General features: G+C 42.8%; 1 protein-coding gene across 1 annotated transcript in view; it reads left to right on the forward strand.

The window, feature by feature from the left end:
- The first annotated feature begins 1,011 nt into the window (after window positions 1-1,011).
- Window positions 1,012-16,109, forward strand: part of CHN2 (chimerin 2) — a 158,591-nt gene continuing 143,493 nt past the window's right edge. Inside the window, exon 1 of the mRNA XM_059845623.1 lies at window positions 1,012-1,145. Coding sequence (XP_059701606.1) covers window positions 1,097-1,145 — 49 coding nt within the window. The 5' untranslated portion in view covers window positions 1,012-1,096. The remainder of the gene's footprint in view (window positions 1,146-16,109) is intronic.

Consider the following 16,109-nt stretch of genomic DNA (forward strand, 5'->3'; position numbering starts at 1 on the left):
GCCAGACCCTCCATGCCCCCGCTGGATGCTGCAGCCGCCCCCCGTGTGCCCCCACAGCGCCCGGGCCGGGAGCGCTGCGGGGGGAGGTGGGAGGGAGAACCCAAACTGTGGCCAGGCCGGGGCCTCGCACTCGCTGTGCACCTGGCAGGACAAAACCCCCTGTTGGTATCGGCCTGGTTTTTAGGTTTTTTTTACTAAGGAAAACGGATGTTAGAAGGGAGGGGGAAAAAAAATGAAGAGGAAAAAAGGAGAAGGTGGGAGCTTGCCCGGAGGGAGGGAGAGCCCCGCGGGAACAGAGAGAAGCCCGCGAGGGCAGGAGACGGGAAAAGGGCGGCGAGGGCGAGGGGCGCAGCCCGGCCCCAGCGGGGTCCGCGGCGGGAGGGGGTCGGCCGAGCGCAGCCCAGCGCGGAGCCCACGCTGCGATACCGCCGAGGAAGCGCCGGCCGAGGCGCTCAACAGGCGCTGCCGCCCCGCCGGGACGGGGCCGGCACAAGGCAGGAGCCGCGCTCGCTGCCAGCCCCGTGCCAGGCGGCGGCGGCGGCCGGGAAGGGGCTTGGCCGCCGCTCGGCGGGGCTGCCGCGCCACCGGGGCTCGCCCGAGCGGGACCCACCCTGCCCGCTCAGCCGGGGCCGGCAGCCCGGCCGGCAGCGCCGCCGCTTCCTTTGTGTGCGTGAGGGGAGCTGCGGCGGGTCCCCCCGGCGGGCTGTCAGCGCTGCCCGCGAGGAGGCGGGGAAGGGAAGGGAAGGGACGGGAAGGGAAGGGAGGAGGCGAGGGAAGGCTCTGGCAGGGCGGCTCTCGCGTCCCCGTCACAAGGTAAGCCCTGCTCCCCAGGGCGGAGAGAGGCGCTGGAAGCGCCGCGGGGCCCTTTGCCTGACCTGCCGAGCGGCTTCGCCCAACCCCGGAGAGCGGCCGGCAGCGCCTCGGCGGGTCGCCGCCGCCTCCTGCTCCCCGGCGGCGCGGGGAGCCGAGCGCGGGCTGCGGCGGCGGCTCGGCGCGGCGCGGCTCCGGCACTTTGCGATGGGCTGGCGGCAGCGGCGGCCGGACAGCAGCGGGGGTCGACGCGGGGCTCGCAGCTAAGGGGCGAGGAGGAGGGACCATGGCCGCATCCAGTAACTCCAGTTTGTCCGGCTCGTCGGTTTCCTCCGGTAAGTTTCTCCAGCGAGAGCCGCATTTCTCCCTTCCCTCCATTTTAGCAGGGAGCTACCTGTCTGCAGAGCGCCTCGCCGTCCCGCTCGCCCCGACAAGCAGGCGCTCCCCGAGCCCCGCCGGGCGCTCCCCCGGGGCGGCGATGCCCCTGCCCGGGGTCGGTTGTCCCTCAGGCGGCACCGAAGGGGGAAGCCGGGACGGGGGAAGCGCGGCGGGGCCCTGTTCGCATCCCCGCCGCCCTGCCGCTCCTTTGTGCGGGGTGAGGGAGTGGGGAGCCCCGCGCCCGGCTCCCTCGCCGGGGGAGCAGCATCCCTGCTGGCTCGGGAAGGGGCGCGCCCGCGGCCCCCGCGCCTCCGCGGCCGGCGCGGTACCGGGAGCTCCCGGGAGCCGCGGGGCTTGGGGTGAGGAGGGCATTCAAAGACCAACGCGCATCCTCTGCCGTGGTCCCCGCGGTGATACTGGCCCCGTATCACGACCCGACGCGTCGTGGTGCTCGAGGGCGGGCGGGGTTGTCAGGCGTGCCACTCGGTGGGTGTTGTGGCACACCTCGCTTTTTCAGTACTTCTGCAGGACTGGGAACAATTAAATTCCCGATCCAGATTAAAAATGTTCCTGGTGACGGACTGCCCCAGGGTTTCTGCCGCGGGTGTGAGGCGCTTGTGCTTGCTCTGGGTTTTGGCGATGCTGGGTGGGAGGCGGTGCGGTGCGGCGCTCTGCCCCGCGCACGGTGGGAGGCTGGCTGCGCTTCAGACCCGCAGGAGGGCAGAAAAGTTACGGTGCGTTTTTAACCCAGGCAGCCTGAAATTGAAAGCAGTGATACAGGAGTGCCACTGTCTGCTGCTTAGCTCACGAGCAGTTACTGTACTATTTAAGTTATGAGAAATTGGCTGAGAGTAACATCCTGGCATTTCAGTGGGCTGAACGAGTAAATAGAAGCATGAACAACTTAGGGTTCAAGGGACTTGTGACTCAGTGTTTAATTTGAGGTGCCAGACTGAGATTTTTAAGAGCATTTCTTAAACATAGCAATATGTGCTGTGAACAGCAGACAAGCTCCTCTATCAGTACAACTCTAGCAAAATACAAATAAATGTAAAGGCCAATAAGCAACTATGTTTTTTTAAAAGACAATGTATGTAACTTACAAAACATATTCTATGCCACTGTTCCAGTGTTCAACACTTACAAACAGATCCAAAGAAGGAACTAGGTCCTAAAAACATTTTTTAACAGTTTTAACAAAAAACCACAAACATTGCAAGCCCTTATTGCCTTGACTGAAAAGCACCTGAATGAAGTAGGCATGAGAAATTCTGCCTTGTGTTCACATTCACAATGCAAGAGTTGCAAGACCAAAATGAAAATAGGCAAGAATCCAGCCAACTTTATGGCTTATTAGTGGAGGTACTCATCTGGGCAATGTGGTTTTATTCTATGCGTCATTTGTATATTTTTGCATCTAAGTTATGTGATAAAACCAGAAACAACTTTAAAAGCCCAGACTGGAACCTGTGACTCTCTTCCTTGGTGCTTTAACCCATAAGCTGCCGAGGCATGTCCCCAGCTTGGAGAAAGTGTGTAGCTCCCTTGCTCCATGAACCACATGGTCTTTCTTGCATACTGCTCCTGTGCCTGTAGAAGGATACTGAATGCATCCCTCTGAATCCCTTCTGGCTTTACTAAATCTGGACCTCAGGATCCTTCTTGTGAATTGAGAGATGTGCATCCACCGCAGTGTTGATTTAAATGCCCAAAATGCAGGGAAGAGTGGGAGTTCAGGTGCATCCTTGGTGTGAGCAGTTGATGTCATCCAACTCCTCCTGCTCATCAGGTAAATCTAGCGCCAAAAATAACATCCAGCCAAGGAACTGAGATCTAGGCTTTAGCTGCACATCATTAAAAGATGCACATCAGGAGTTGACACATGACAGTACCCTGCTTTGTATGAAGCCCTTAGCTATGGCCTACAATGGTTTGTGGTTTGTCTTTTGTTTTGTGTTTTTGCAAGCGTGAGCACAGCTGAGCCTTGGCCCATGCCTGAGGCTCTTAGGTGCCACAGTAGTACAACTAATAAATACTGTCTAGTATTTATTTTATAAAGCAGCTGAGTGACCTTGACTTTCATAACTTATGACCTTGGAATGGTTTTTGGTTTTGTTCCAGTTTATTCAATCTATATTTCTTCTGTGCATATACTAACCAGCAGTTAAATTTGCTGCAGCATGATAAAGTTGCCAATATTAGCAGACCCACCATATCTGACTATGTGCAGCTGTATTCTGGCTGTCTGTGGTTTAAGTTCTCAGAGCTCAGCAAGTCTAACTGCATTTTGTTTACATGGTCTAAACAAACAGTCTTGCCTTAATTTGGTAGAATTTATATGTATGCCTAACATACCTTAGTTTGGTAGAACTTATATGTATGCTTAACATGCCAATATGAAGATATCCAAATAGTGTAATTATTTCTATTCCACAAAATACAAATAATACAAAAAGGAAGTGAATTTTGAGGTTGATAGCAGAATACCATGCTGCAGAACTCAGCTCTACCACTACTTATTAATGCTGCCAAAGCTTGAGAATGTGTTACTACAAGTGACCATTTGTGATGTAGCATTTCTGCTTGAATTCCTGCCAGTTCATGTCAATGAGAAAGCTAAACAGTTCAAATATATTTATTGGGAGGAAGCTGCCCAAGAATTTTATGGTGCAGATATTCTGCTTGCCCACTTATATTTCTGTAAATGTACGAGTGGGTTTTGTAGTTTTCACTTGATCTTGTGTCTGCATTAAAGGTGAGAATCTGGTTATGTTCTGGAGTGGTTATTTATAAGCACTACCTGCCCAGTGTCATGGCAGGGTGGTGAGCTGTAGCTGTTGTACAGATGGGGAGCTAACATGCATGGAGGGCTATGACTTCAACTATCCACTGATGGTAAAGCAAATATTCATACTTAGGAGGCTGTTGCTCCTTTGATTACACAGCTGGAGGACCAGTCCCTCCTTCAGAGCTTGTGTCTGTGGTCTGTGTGCTCATCTCAAGAGCCACTGTGAGGCTGCTAATTATAGGTTCAATAATATTAGGTTCTTGTTACAGGCCCCATCTGACAGAAGCCTAGGAAGGACTTTTTTCAGTAAGCTGGCACTCACTGTCTTCAGCAGAGCCATGGGTATTTGTATTGTATTTCTTCAGATATAATTTCTTCAAGCTCTCTGCTTTTGGTAACAGAACTTAAGCTGCCCTACCTACCAGCTGTTGGGTTTGAAGTGGCTGGGGGAGAAAGAAGGGTAATATTGTGGGGGAAGAAGGGGGCATGGTAAGCAATTGCTTTAAGTATTCTTTTTTGGACCTTAGATAAATCTGCACATGATAAAAAAAGCTGATATTATAATTACTTCCACTGGGAATTCTGCTTTACTTTCCTGTAATATCTTCTTTAACACATACCCAGGTGATCTATTAGCTGTATTCACTGCCAACCCCTAAATTTTGCTCTTCTCCCAAGATGAAGTGCTGATTTAACTGCAAGCAGCATCTTTTCTCTCTCTGCTATCCTCTAAAGAAAACTGTGCATGTTTTTATGCTTTCCTTCATGCTGCAGTCTCCTTAAAATAGACATTCCCTTGCCAGTGCCCATCTCAGTGTTGACCCTTATTCTCACTCATTATAATCTTTCTTTTTAAAAACTTCTTTGCTCTTACTGAAACTTCTTGGCTTTTTCCCGGCAAACAATCCACCTCTCCCACTTTGTCACTAGCTGCCTCCAGTTTCCTCCACCCAGTAGCCAAATACTGATTATACAGAACTGATGAACTTGAGACTCGACGTTCTGGAATGTAAATAGAAGCCTGAGTGAAGAGACCTTTGTGGCTGTGACTGCTTTGCTTCTCAAAGAAGCAAGAAACACAGTATGTTTCCCACCTAGGCTGAGTGCAGTGGTATTTCTAGGCACTGTATTTCTTTGTGCAGTTGTGCAATGAGTTAGTACAGATTAGTACAATGTGGCCATAAATGCCAGCTGGCTTTTAAAGCTGCCATTCTGCTTGAGAAGTCTTGTGCCAGATACCCTTCCTGTGGCAGGTGGATCGGTTAGATGGCTTGGGCTGTCTGTCAGGGAAGGGTCCACACCGAAGGTAAATGCAAATACAAGCCTGATAAATGATAAGGTGTAACCAGGCTGCCTCCGACAGCAGGACTCAGACTGTGCCAAAACCTTTGCATGAGCCTCAGCCTGTGCTGTGAGAGTGGTAACACTGCAGGAATTCAGGTGAGAACCCAAGGCAAACATGTAAATGTGTATGTGCCAGTGTACCCAGTATTTTGTTTCTTCTTTGAGCTCCGAAGACAAGTTTGCAGGTGTTAGGCTGAAGGGATAGCTCAGCACCTTTCTGCTTCTCATCTGAATTGGTGCTTCTTCTTGTGCTGTGAGCATTTTGAGTAGTACCTGCCAGTAGAGCAGGTGATGGAGTTAAAACACAAAGGCAAGCTTTCTGCTACAGGCTGAGAAGGGCTTGTGTGTTTTGTCAGGGCATTTTTACTTTTCAGCTGGGTCCACTGCTCTAATGAAAGACAGCTACTTCTCCCCCCAGTCCCCTCTTTTTGCCAACTCAAGTACTGTATAGAAGACTGTTACAAAGTAAAGTCACAGATTATTGATAGTATTTTTTTAATTGAAAATGAAACATTTTTCTGTCCCCAAGCTCAGAGGAAAAGGCCTTTAAGTATCATTTAAGAACTGATCCTTATTAATTAATAATTAATTTTATGGTTCATAAACTAATACTTGCAGTAAATTGAAAGGCAGCAAATTGTTAGGTTTTTTAAAATAAATGACCATGAGTTGTTTAAAGAAAGCATACTTCTCAACTGTGGGTTTTTACACACCCTGTTCTTTTTGAGAAGGATTAAAAAATCTTATCAAGGGAAGAAAAATCTTTGATGGTTCTAGTGACTTAACAAGGTCAAAATAAAATATTAAAGGCTCATGACTCTCTGGGGGTCATGAAGGTGCTATGATGTGAAATAGGCAGATATATTATAAAAATGAAAGTCAACATGGACCGATTTTAATTAAGATGCAAGCAAGTGGGAAGAAATGAAATTACTATTGTACAGAGATTCAGAGAGATTCTAATTGGGAAAAAGATTAGTAAATGAAAATAGATGTTTATTCTTAATGATTTAATAGAAATAGTGTTGTGAAACTGGCACATGAAAGCTATTGAAATCATGCTGTCATTATGCTGATAAGGTGCTGCTTTTGATTTTTAAAAGGGCAATAATGTTTTTTTTTTTTTATTTCTGTTCCTCATGCCAAGCTTCTTCTGGCCAGGGTGTTCTTGCTCTAAATTAAAGCTGAAGTCTTTTGTATCTGATGATTACAAAGAACTAGCCATTCTTATTAAAAATAATAAAAATTCAAAAGGGAAAAAATGCCCTAGTACTCTATTCTGATCTAGTGATTGATTCAACAGTTAGTTACTGACCATGTAGGCTGTGATTATTGAGAATAAAATAGCCTGGAAACTGGTACAATGCTTGTCTGCTTCACAATTTAGCTGATAAGCACTCATGCTATGTAAAGCAAAAGTCTTGTTCTTCTTCGGGATCTGCCTGTCTCACATATGTGACAGGGATCTGCCTGTCTGACATATGTGGAGGATCAGGTGAGCCGTCTTTCATGCTGTCATGCTGATGACCTTTTTGGACATCCGTTCCATTGGAGTTCTTGCCTCGTGTCTGATGGTTCTAAGGAAGCTTACATATGCCAAAAGCGGAGTGACTGTAGGCAGGAATATTTTTACATTGGTGAATGTTATAATGAGATCTTCTGTATCTCCATGTCCATAACGTTTTACATGTCTGAAATCATAATTATTTGGCTACTGTGGTACATAGGTAAGTCCTAAACCTGGGGTTTTAGACAAAAAAATAAAACCTTTTTTCAAAGTTGATTCGTTTAAATATATATACCTTTGGCTAAAGGGCAGCACTGGCTGGATTGGCCTCGCTTACCGCATTGAATGCTGGCAGAAGCTGTTCCCATGCTGGGGAGCCAGTCTGTTGTTACTTGTTCTTCTCTTCTCTCAAAGGAAGAGATTCTGAGGAGATTAAATATTTGGAGAACTCTGTGTTAGGGAATGGCACATTTATATTGCATGAAAAAGCTTTTGTTGCAGGGAAATGTAGCAGGATTTATGCAAGAAGCTATAAATCTGTAATTCTATAAATATCACATTTTTTACAGGTGTAGTCACAGTTTGTCTAAGAATTTTACAGTATCTAGTGTAAATGTATAGTTCTAACTGGTATGAATAATGACCCATTCTTGCTGTCTTTTTCTGACCTTTGATTATGAGAATGTATATTTGAATGTTGCATTTGGAGGTGGTTATTACCAACTATGAATCATGCAGAATTCAGCAATAATTGTTTCATCACCCTGTTTTACTCAGCAATAGTCTAAATCCTGGGGCTGGAGGGTGAGTGTATCCATCAGAAGGGAACTGATGTTGCCATAGTGCTCTCATAACATTAACACACTTCAAAGTTTGCCAATGAAACTTGACAATGCAGGCGGATGTACTTGGTAAGGTAAGGAGAGGTTAAAATGTTTTTAAAATTCAGAAGAATACACAAGTATCACATGCCTTGCTTCTGGTGTTATTGATCAAGGTCATCACAAAAGAAATCAGTTCAGTAAATATGATATCTGTTCTGAGGATATCTTTATCAGGCAGTCCAATTCCACGGAGACAAAGTGTTTCCAGTGTGGTGCTATTACTGACAGTGTAGAAAGTACTAGGTGGGGACTGTCTTATCATCACTAAATCACGTGTCACCTGCTGTGACCTGTGTGTCATGTCACATTTCTCAGTTTCTTCTCACAAGCTTGTCGTGTAGCTATTCCTCTCCTTCCTTCTCTTCTTGTTGGCTGCTTAAACATCACTTGTGGCTTTTAGATGAAGTGGTGTGTTTGTGGTGTTACACTTTTTATTTCATCACAGAACAAAAATAGATGTTAGGAGAGATGGAGATCTCAGTTTGCAAATGCCGCTCAGTTGTTGAGTTGTTGAGCAGATGTTTAATTGCTAAAAATTTGTCTTATCTTGACAGATCAATTGGTTCAATGTTTGGCTTTGTGTCTGGCAAGGAAGAAAAATGGCAAGTACACATCCTGTAAAGGTATTTGGGGCACAGCCATTGCAAAGGCAGGCAGAAGTAGTTCTTCTCCAGCAGTGTGCTGTGTGCCAGAGGATGTGTGCTGTGGTCAAAAGCAAAAGAAGGCTGAGAGCTCTTTCAGCATTGAGTTTGCCATCAAAAGTCATGGATATTTGCTGTCATATTTTTCTGCTGTCTGAAACTGCACTGATTCCGCCTTAATTCCCCAATAAACTAAATCAGATTGCCCCAAAGGAAAGAGGAAAAGATGGGGGGATCATGAAAGACCCAGACTCTCAATTTTGTGAGAGACACATAAAATTCTCAATTTTCAGCTTCTCCAAGGCATTGATGTGGTTGCTGTTAAAGCCAGTTGAGTGGCACTTTTTGTGTGGCTGAACCCTACCTTTCTGTGCACGTAGCACCTGTAATATTTTGGCACATTCCACAGACAGTGTCAGCCCTTGTGTGTCCCATTTTTAAGCAGTTACAGTGTGTGTAAGCATGTGTAAATTAATAGCAAACCATGTCCTCTCCTGGTGTTGAGGGTTAGGCACTGCCTAGAACAAACACATAACTATGGACCATTTTGGCATGGAAAATTAGAGATGCTGGTGGCCGACCTGGGCTGTTAGCACATTTAGATAACTTTGCAGGAGAAAGATCCGTCTCCTGCTGTAAAGCACAATGATAGCAGCCCTGCCTGAAGTCCCTGAGCTGTATGTGAGCTGGGAAGCTGGTGAAATATGTAGGCTATAAAGCTGCTGTATTCTTTAACACTTCTTTATGTATCCGCTGATAGTCACTGTGGGAGATAATCTACTGATCTGACCTGACGTTGCCGTTCTTATCTGTCGGGCTGCTAGAGCTACTGCTGCTGAGTCAGCACACCTTTACTTCTAGGTCCTGAGTTCTAAAGCCAAGGGCTCCTAAAAGAGAGGAAAAATTGGGGGCAAGTTTAAAATACAGAATGCTGACGTTATGTTTTGCAGGTTAAAAACAAAACCAAAACCTGCACCTGTGTTACAAGGAGACCTGATAGGAAAATCTTACTAATCATGTGCTGTATTGAAAAGTATATAAATTTGTCTCAAGCTCCCTTTCTTCTTTTGATTGAAAGGCTTTTTCCCTCTTCTCCTTTGCCTTGTGAATACATGAACCAGCTGGATTTATGATCCAGCTACAGCTGGATCACATTTCATTCTTACTGATTCCAATACTAAGGCTAGCAATTAATGAACTTTCAAGAACTAGAACAGAATTTTTCATATACGGCTCCTCAAAGCTCCAAGATTTAAGGCTTTACAAAAAAACTGAATGTTGCAATCAAATTTTTGTAATTCTCAGAAGTGTAATAAAGCTAAATAAATTATTTGTAGAAGATTTGGTTTGCTGATGAAAAACCCTTTATGAAGACAAGGTGTTAAGCCTTGACCCTTCAAGCTGCTTGGTCCCTTCTGTTCCCACTTCATTGAGTTAGTAAATCAGCAGCTACTGGATGGGGTAGCTGCTTTTCTGTATATTTTTATTCAGTTTCCGTTAAAGTAGCATCTGCTGTTGGGATGGGACAAATTATTATAAGCTATGTGGCAAAACCCCCCTCATCCAAGTACATAACTTACTTAATATTAAATGTATTTTTTATATATATATATATATATGTGTGTGTGTGTGTGTGTGTGTGTGTGTGTGTGTGTGTGTGTATTAAAAAAACATGTCCATTCATTGGTGATGAATTTCCAAGGATTATGTACAAGACTTAAATTATATGTAATTTCTATAAATACCTGCTTCTTGAGGGAGCATACTCTCCATAACTCCTGACCTTCTGCCAGGCAAACCAAGATGATGGACAGCTTTTAGCGTCATGATGTGATAGCTCTCTATTTGTTTTATTTTGCAACCTGAGGCATGTGGTTAGAATGTTTCATGTTGACAAATGTATTTACTGAAAAAATATTGAACTCTTTGATGTCTTAACAAAAAAATGGATGGACAAATTTCAATTCTAAGATTCCTCATGCTCCTTCATGTCTAGTGTATTGGTGTATGTTGGAAATTTTGCTCAAGTTTAGAAATAACTATAAATAATGAAATAGAGCTGACTGTCATGGATGAAATTTAAGGCTGGAAGGTGTATTAAGCCATGGAAATAGTGATTGACAGGAGTGCTTTTTTCTCCTGTTTCATCATGACACTAAAACCAGCATTAAATCAGTAAGCCATTGAGAAATAAAGATAGCTGAAGGATGGAGGTAAGAGATGCTATACTGGTGAGTATTCACAAAGTTACTGAGAAAAAAAAATTAGATTTTTTTATTTTGGTTGTACAGAAAGAAGAATCAGGATCCTGAACTCTCTTTACAAAACAGGTTGCTGTATCAGCCCATGTTATTTACCAGGGTGGGAATGTATGGTTTTTTTGTGTAGAATTGCTGGTCATTTTGGTACTAGATGAGTACACCTAAGCATGGAAGAGAGAAAGCCTGATACAAGATGTTGAATGCTGGGTCCAGGCCTTACCTGGTGTTTCTGAGTGAGTGCATGAACAGATGAGCTCTAAGGCATAGATAGCATCAGTCCCTGGCCACAAAAGCTTAGGTTGTATCCCCTTTTCCTCCGACTGAACCAACAGGTGACCGTCAAAGTGAAGAATTATCCTGTGCTTTGGTAGAAATTTAGGTACATGTGTGATACAATAACATTTCTATGGTACAAAGTTTCGGGGTTTTATGGAACTCTCCAAGAGCTGCATTTCTATCCACACTGTGCCTGGAGTGACCACTGTGGTGCCTTTCCCTATAGCAGTCTGAGTGATTTCTCCTGCAGTTTGAAGGAGTATTGTGAATACATGAGGTTTTCTGGACATGCTGTTGGGTAGCATGGCTGGCTGGCACTTTTGCACACTGCTAAACTGTTGTTTTATTTCCTTTCAGAATTGATGGATTAATTCCTTCAATAAACTCCAAGAAAGAGAACCCATGAAACTCTCCTCCCAAATACATTAAATTGCCTTATACCATTGATTTTAAAAATAAATCTGAAGAAATGAAGTATAAGTGCAAAACCAGAGTTAAGTGTATTATTTTTAATGATTAATGTAACAGTAAATCTTTAAGCACTGGCAACTTAAGAAATCAACACATATTGTGTGATTTCCTCTAGCACTGCAAAATATGGCAAATGTGTACAGGTTATATATGGGCTTGTTTGCACATGAAAGCTATTTTCAAAAAAGATTGTAAGAGCTATACTGGAAAAAAAATATTTTCAGACATGGAAATATTATGGAATGGTTATTCTGGAACAGCTATTCCTGAACATTATTCAGTTATGTTATAGTAATGTAGATCATTGACTTAAAAGGTGTAGAAATACAACATTAATTATATTCATTTGTTGAGTAACACTAAGCTTCTCATCTTTCATTTTCCTTTCTGCTGGATGTATTCTTGGAAGCTCACTGCTCCATTTTTTCAGAGACAGAATGCATTCCTGGCATCAGAAATTTAAAACTGAACCTACCATTTTCAAGGGTTTTTTTCTCCTTTTATTTCGTTCTGTGTTGTTTAGCCCAGGGGATGATCACATGAGGGTTTAACTATAAAAGGATGAAACAAAGATAAAGATGATTAATTTCAGAGTAAAAGCTTGCTAAACAAAACAGGTAGAAGTCATTATTAGGTAGAAGTGTTCATAGGCATGTGAGAGGTGCAGGCAGGGCTGGAGGTCTACTTTGCTGAATGTTGTTGAACAGGATAGTATAATTACTACTGTATCATTTATGCTGACAATACACTTATATAGAAATCAGGTGAAAAAGCCACAGAGAAGTTGGTAACTGTATAAATATAGAATAAATGCCTGTTAGGAGAACAAAAATCTTGTAATTTGAAAAATGCTAGGAGCATGAGGGTAAACTACAATTGAAATGGTGAAGAACTGGCACACTTTTGCTAATGACATGTATCAAAATGTGTGTGTATGTTTCAGAAGCTAAAAGGAATGAGAATGTTTAGGAAAATAGCAGAAATTTGCTCCCTGCCCCCCATAAGCCATTTCTCCTTTAATTCTGTTAACCGAGAAGAAGGAGGCACATTTTCTCTACAGAGTCACTGCAGAGAACTTTGGCTTGTGGAAAACCTTTTTGTCTTGTGTTTGTTTTAGATCCTTTGATCTTTTTTTGGTTTGATGAGTGTGTGTCATCACTTGGTGTTTCAGTTGCTTCCTCATGCTCAGATGTGACAGTAATAAATACATTCACTGAAAAGTGTAATTTAAAATTTATATTATTTACAGTTATTGGCAAGTACTGTGGCCTAAGTGATGAAAATGAGGGAGAGTCTGGTTCAGGCTGATTTTTTAAAAAATAGTTTATTTGACTTATCAACATGCATAATAAGCTTACGAAAATAGACTTTTCAAAAATTAAGTAAGAAAAAACTCAATATAAAATGATTGTAAGTGTAATTGAGTAGTGTAATTTACTTTCACTTTACAGGAAAAGGCTTTCAGCTCCACCTCTTAAGCAGCTTTAGAAAATGGCACACTGACTCCTGGCAGTAGTGTATTGATTGAAAGTGTCCAAAGCATCTAGAAAGCATAAGTGTACATAAATTTGTCTGAAAGGGATGTGTTTTATAAAAGAAAACTCCATCACTGTCTAGGGTTTGTAAGAAGTACATTAAGTTCAAAAGTACTAGAAATACTATAACATATAATTAAAAGCCTGGTATCAGCAGGATTTCTTTAAAAACTCTTTTTTTCATCACCCTGTAAATACTTAACTAATCTTCACAGCACCTGTTTCACAACTGGGAAGAGATTAGGCAGAGAAATGGAACCACTTAGCTACTATCATGAATAAAATGAAAGTCTAAATAGAAAAAAAATAGCAGATTCATCAGGAAACATTCCTTGTTCATCAGCGAATGAATTGCATTCGAATGAATTCCCTCCTCAGACCTCCTTGGGAACTTGACCTCATATAAAGGATGTATTTTTTCCCCCATTCATACCATTTACCTTATTTTGGTTTTGTGTAATAGTGTATCCAAATTTGTCTTACACATTTCTGGTTCCTTTTATTAAATCACTTTACGACATGTTTTGTGTCAGTAAAGTTTAGATAGATTTCTTTTTGTTTACTCCTCCTTTCTCACATGTACTGTCTTCCCCCAGATGTAAAGCTTTTCTATGCTTAGGCTGGGGGTTAGGTAGACTTATGCTTAAACCAGTTAAGTAAGTACAGGAGATGTCAATCACACGAACAGTGTTATCCTGGATTTATGTTCTAACAGTTACTTAGTCTGGTGCTGACTTTCCACATCCTTGATGATCAGACTGTTCCAGAGCAAACATTTTGGAACAGATTTATTCACTGCTACGTACTTAAGGAAGATGGTGCTGTTCATTTCTGGGGCTGTGGAGCACCATTTGGAATAGCAGCTGCTGAGGTAACGATTTGGACATGTCCCCTACCATCCTTGAAAGGAGAAACATCGTGGGCGCACAAAACCTTTCCAAAATATCAACGACATGCAAGCCTGAAAGCATTTGCATATTTTAGTTTAACAGATTTTTTCCCACCATGAATATGTTTATCTTGCTTGCAGATACTGAGTCTGTTTGTGTGATGTCAGGCAGGAATGACTTCAGGACTGTTTGTGTACCTAGAGCTCCCATACGCTCAAGAGCAAGGGCATTTTCTTTCTGATTACCTGCCAGGTAGGGACAAACTTAAAGAAATATGATCTTATGGGTAAGACTAAGTAGTCAGCTCAGTTTACTGTATCCTGTGATTTATTGGAGCCTGCAGTCCATGTAATGGGAGATGCCAGCTCTCATTTGAGGGAACTCTAGGAAAGAATGAGAAACTCATCTTCAGGCCTGTACCAAATTTCTGAAATGCTGAGAAAAAAAGAGCTTTGTAGTGAGGTTATTACTTGAAACCAAACCAAATTTTAAGCCAGCCTGTCTTCATCCCATTGCTCCTCCAAAAACAGCCAGACCTTCACCCTTCTGTCTAGTAAGCACACCAGTATTTACAATCTGTTATCCTAAGGGACCAGACCTTGGGGACAATGACACAGGTCCTTCCATCAGAGAGTCTGGCTGTAAGTGTTCTATGAGAAGTTCTAGCAGTTGACCTGTCAGAGCAGTGTTCAGTTCCTGGCAGTGAAAAGGGAATCAAACAAGATCTGCTACTAAATGTCTGAATCTGTAGTGCTCCTGTGGGATTTATATTGTCAGGGGTATATTTCCTTTGGACAGGCTTTGTAAGAGGAATATAAAAATCAGCCTTACAGTGCTACCAGTATGAGGAGACTGTCTCTAACCCTCTGCAGAACTTTGTCAAAATGTCTTGCTCATGCTGGTCCTTGCTCTCCCTACCTTTGGAAATGTAGAATAAATGTATGACAAGGCAGGTGAGCCAAAAAAGTATGAAGGGGGAAAACAAAATTCCTGTTAGACGGCTTTGTCTCCATTCTGTTTTCCCTGTTCTGGGTCCCTTTGCAGGATATTAGGCCATGCTGGGCAGCTGGCTGTAGCACAGCAGCCAGAACAACCACTAGAGCTTGTTTGTGTAGGAAGAGCTGCAGCAGTGGCCACAGGCTCAGCTGCAGCTCCGTGTCCTCCTCCCACCTGCGCCACCAGCCAGTGCTGCATAAGGATAGGAAAAATGCATGGAGTAAACTCCTGCAGGTTATTCCACTGGCACCCAGAAATCTGTGGCTTGGGAACTTCCTGAGACAAAAAGCTGGGCTCTGAAGTTTAATATATTTTTTTATTCTTGTATTTGATGCCATGAATTTGGTAAGCTGTTATGTAGACCCATGTAAACTTTGAACATCCTGTGAGGAAGAGCTCCAGACATTGAATGTGTTGTGCAAAAGGATGCCTTTTTGATGCTTTTGAACTCATATGGCTAATTTTATTCATACACTGTACTGCTTTTATTTCAATAAACAGTAAAAATTCATTTTCTTATACGTGGGTGAAATCTGAAGCAGCATAAAGCTCTTTATCATTATGCCACCATCAACTCTTTTCTAGCCTGATGAGTCAGAGGGTACTTGACCAGTCCTTGTTTGGAGTAGCCTACCTGTCTGGTCATCTACATTTATTACTCTTTTCCTGTCCTCAGTTAATCCTATAAAAATGGACCAAAAAATGAAATTCATCATGCGATGAATTCATTTTATATTTATTCCACTGAAGTTAGGATGTGTTCTTGGTTCCTTAGTATTTGCTTTCCTTTATCATTTGTGGTATTTTCATGCTTTTATGAGAGTTGTGTTGACTTGCCTAATATAACATCTCACCATGTGTCTGTCAGTACTGTTCAATAGTTTCTATCAATTTGAAACCACCTGGGTTTTTTGGGGATTTGTCTTTGTAAAATGCTCATGGTGTAAGACATTTTGCAGTCCTTTGATTCTGAGGCAGTTTTAAAAAAGAGGCAGTTACTCAGAGTGCTGTTTCATCCATGAGTTCCTTAAGAATGCTTTTATAGTATCTTCTGATCTGTGCAAATTGTTATTGTTCATACATTCATTCTGTAGCCTTTTCCACTGAAATCTCCATGTAAAATGGATGATCCGACCAGTACTTCATAAAGAAATGTTCTGACATGTCAGCTTCTCTTGGTTCTGGGTTCTCTGTATGCTCAAAATACTTATTTTCTGCTCTAAGTGCTGCTTTTATCCCTTGATCATCTATTGGTCAGACTGACAGGTTTTGCATTCAGATGTGAAAAAGGAGCTGTGGTTAATTCTTGTGTCTTCTCACAGTCATTT

The sequence above is a fragment of the Haemorhous mexicanus genome, chromosome 1 (genome assembly GCF_027477595.1).
Source record: "Haemorhous mexicanus isolate bHaeMex1 chromosome 1, bHaeMex1.pri, whole genome shotgun sequence".
NCBI classification, from domain to species: Eukaryota; Metazoa; Chordata; class Aves; order Passeriformes; family Fringillidae; genus Haemorhous; species Haemorhous mexicanus.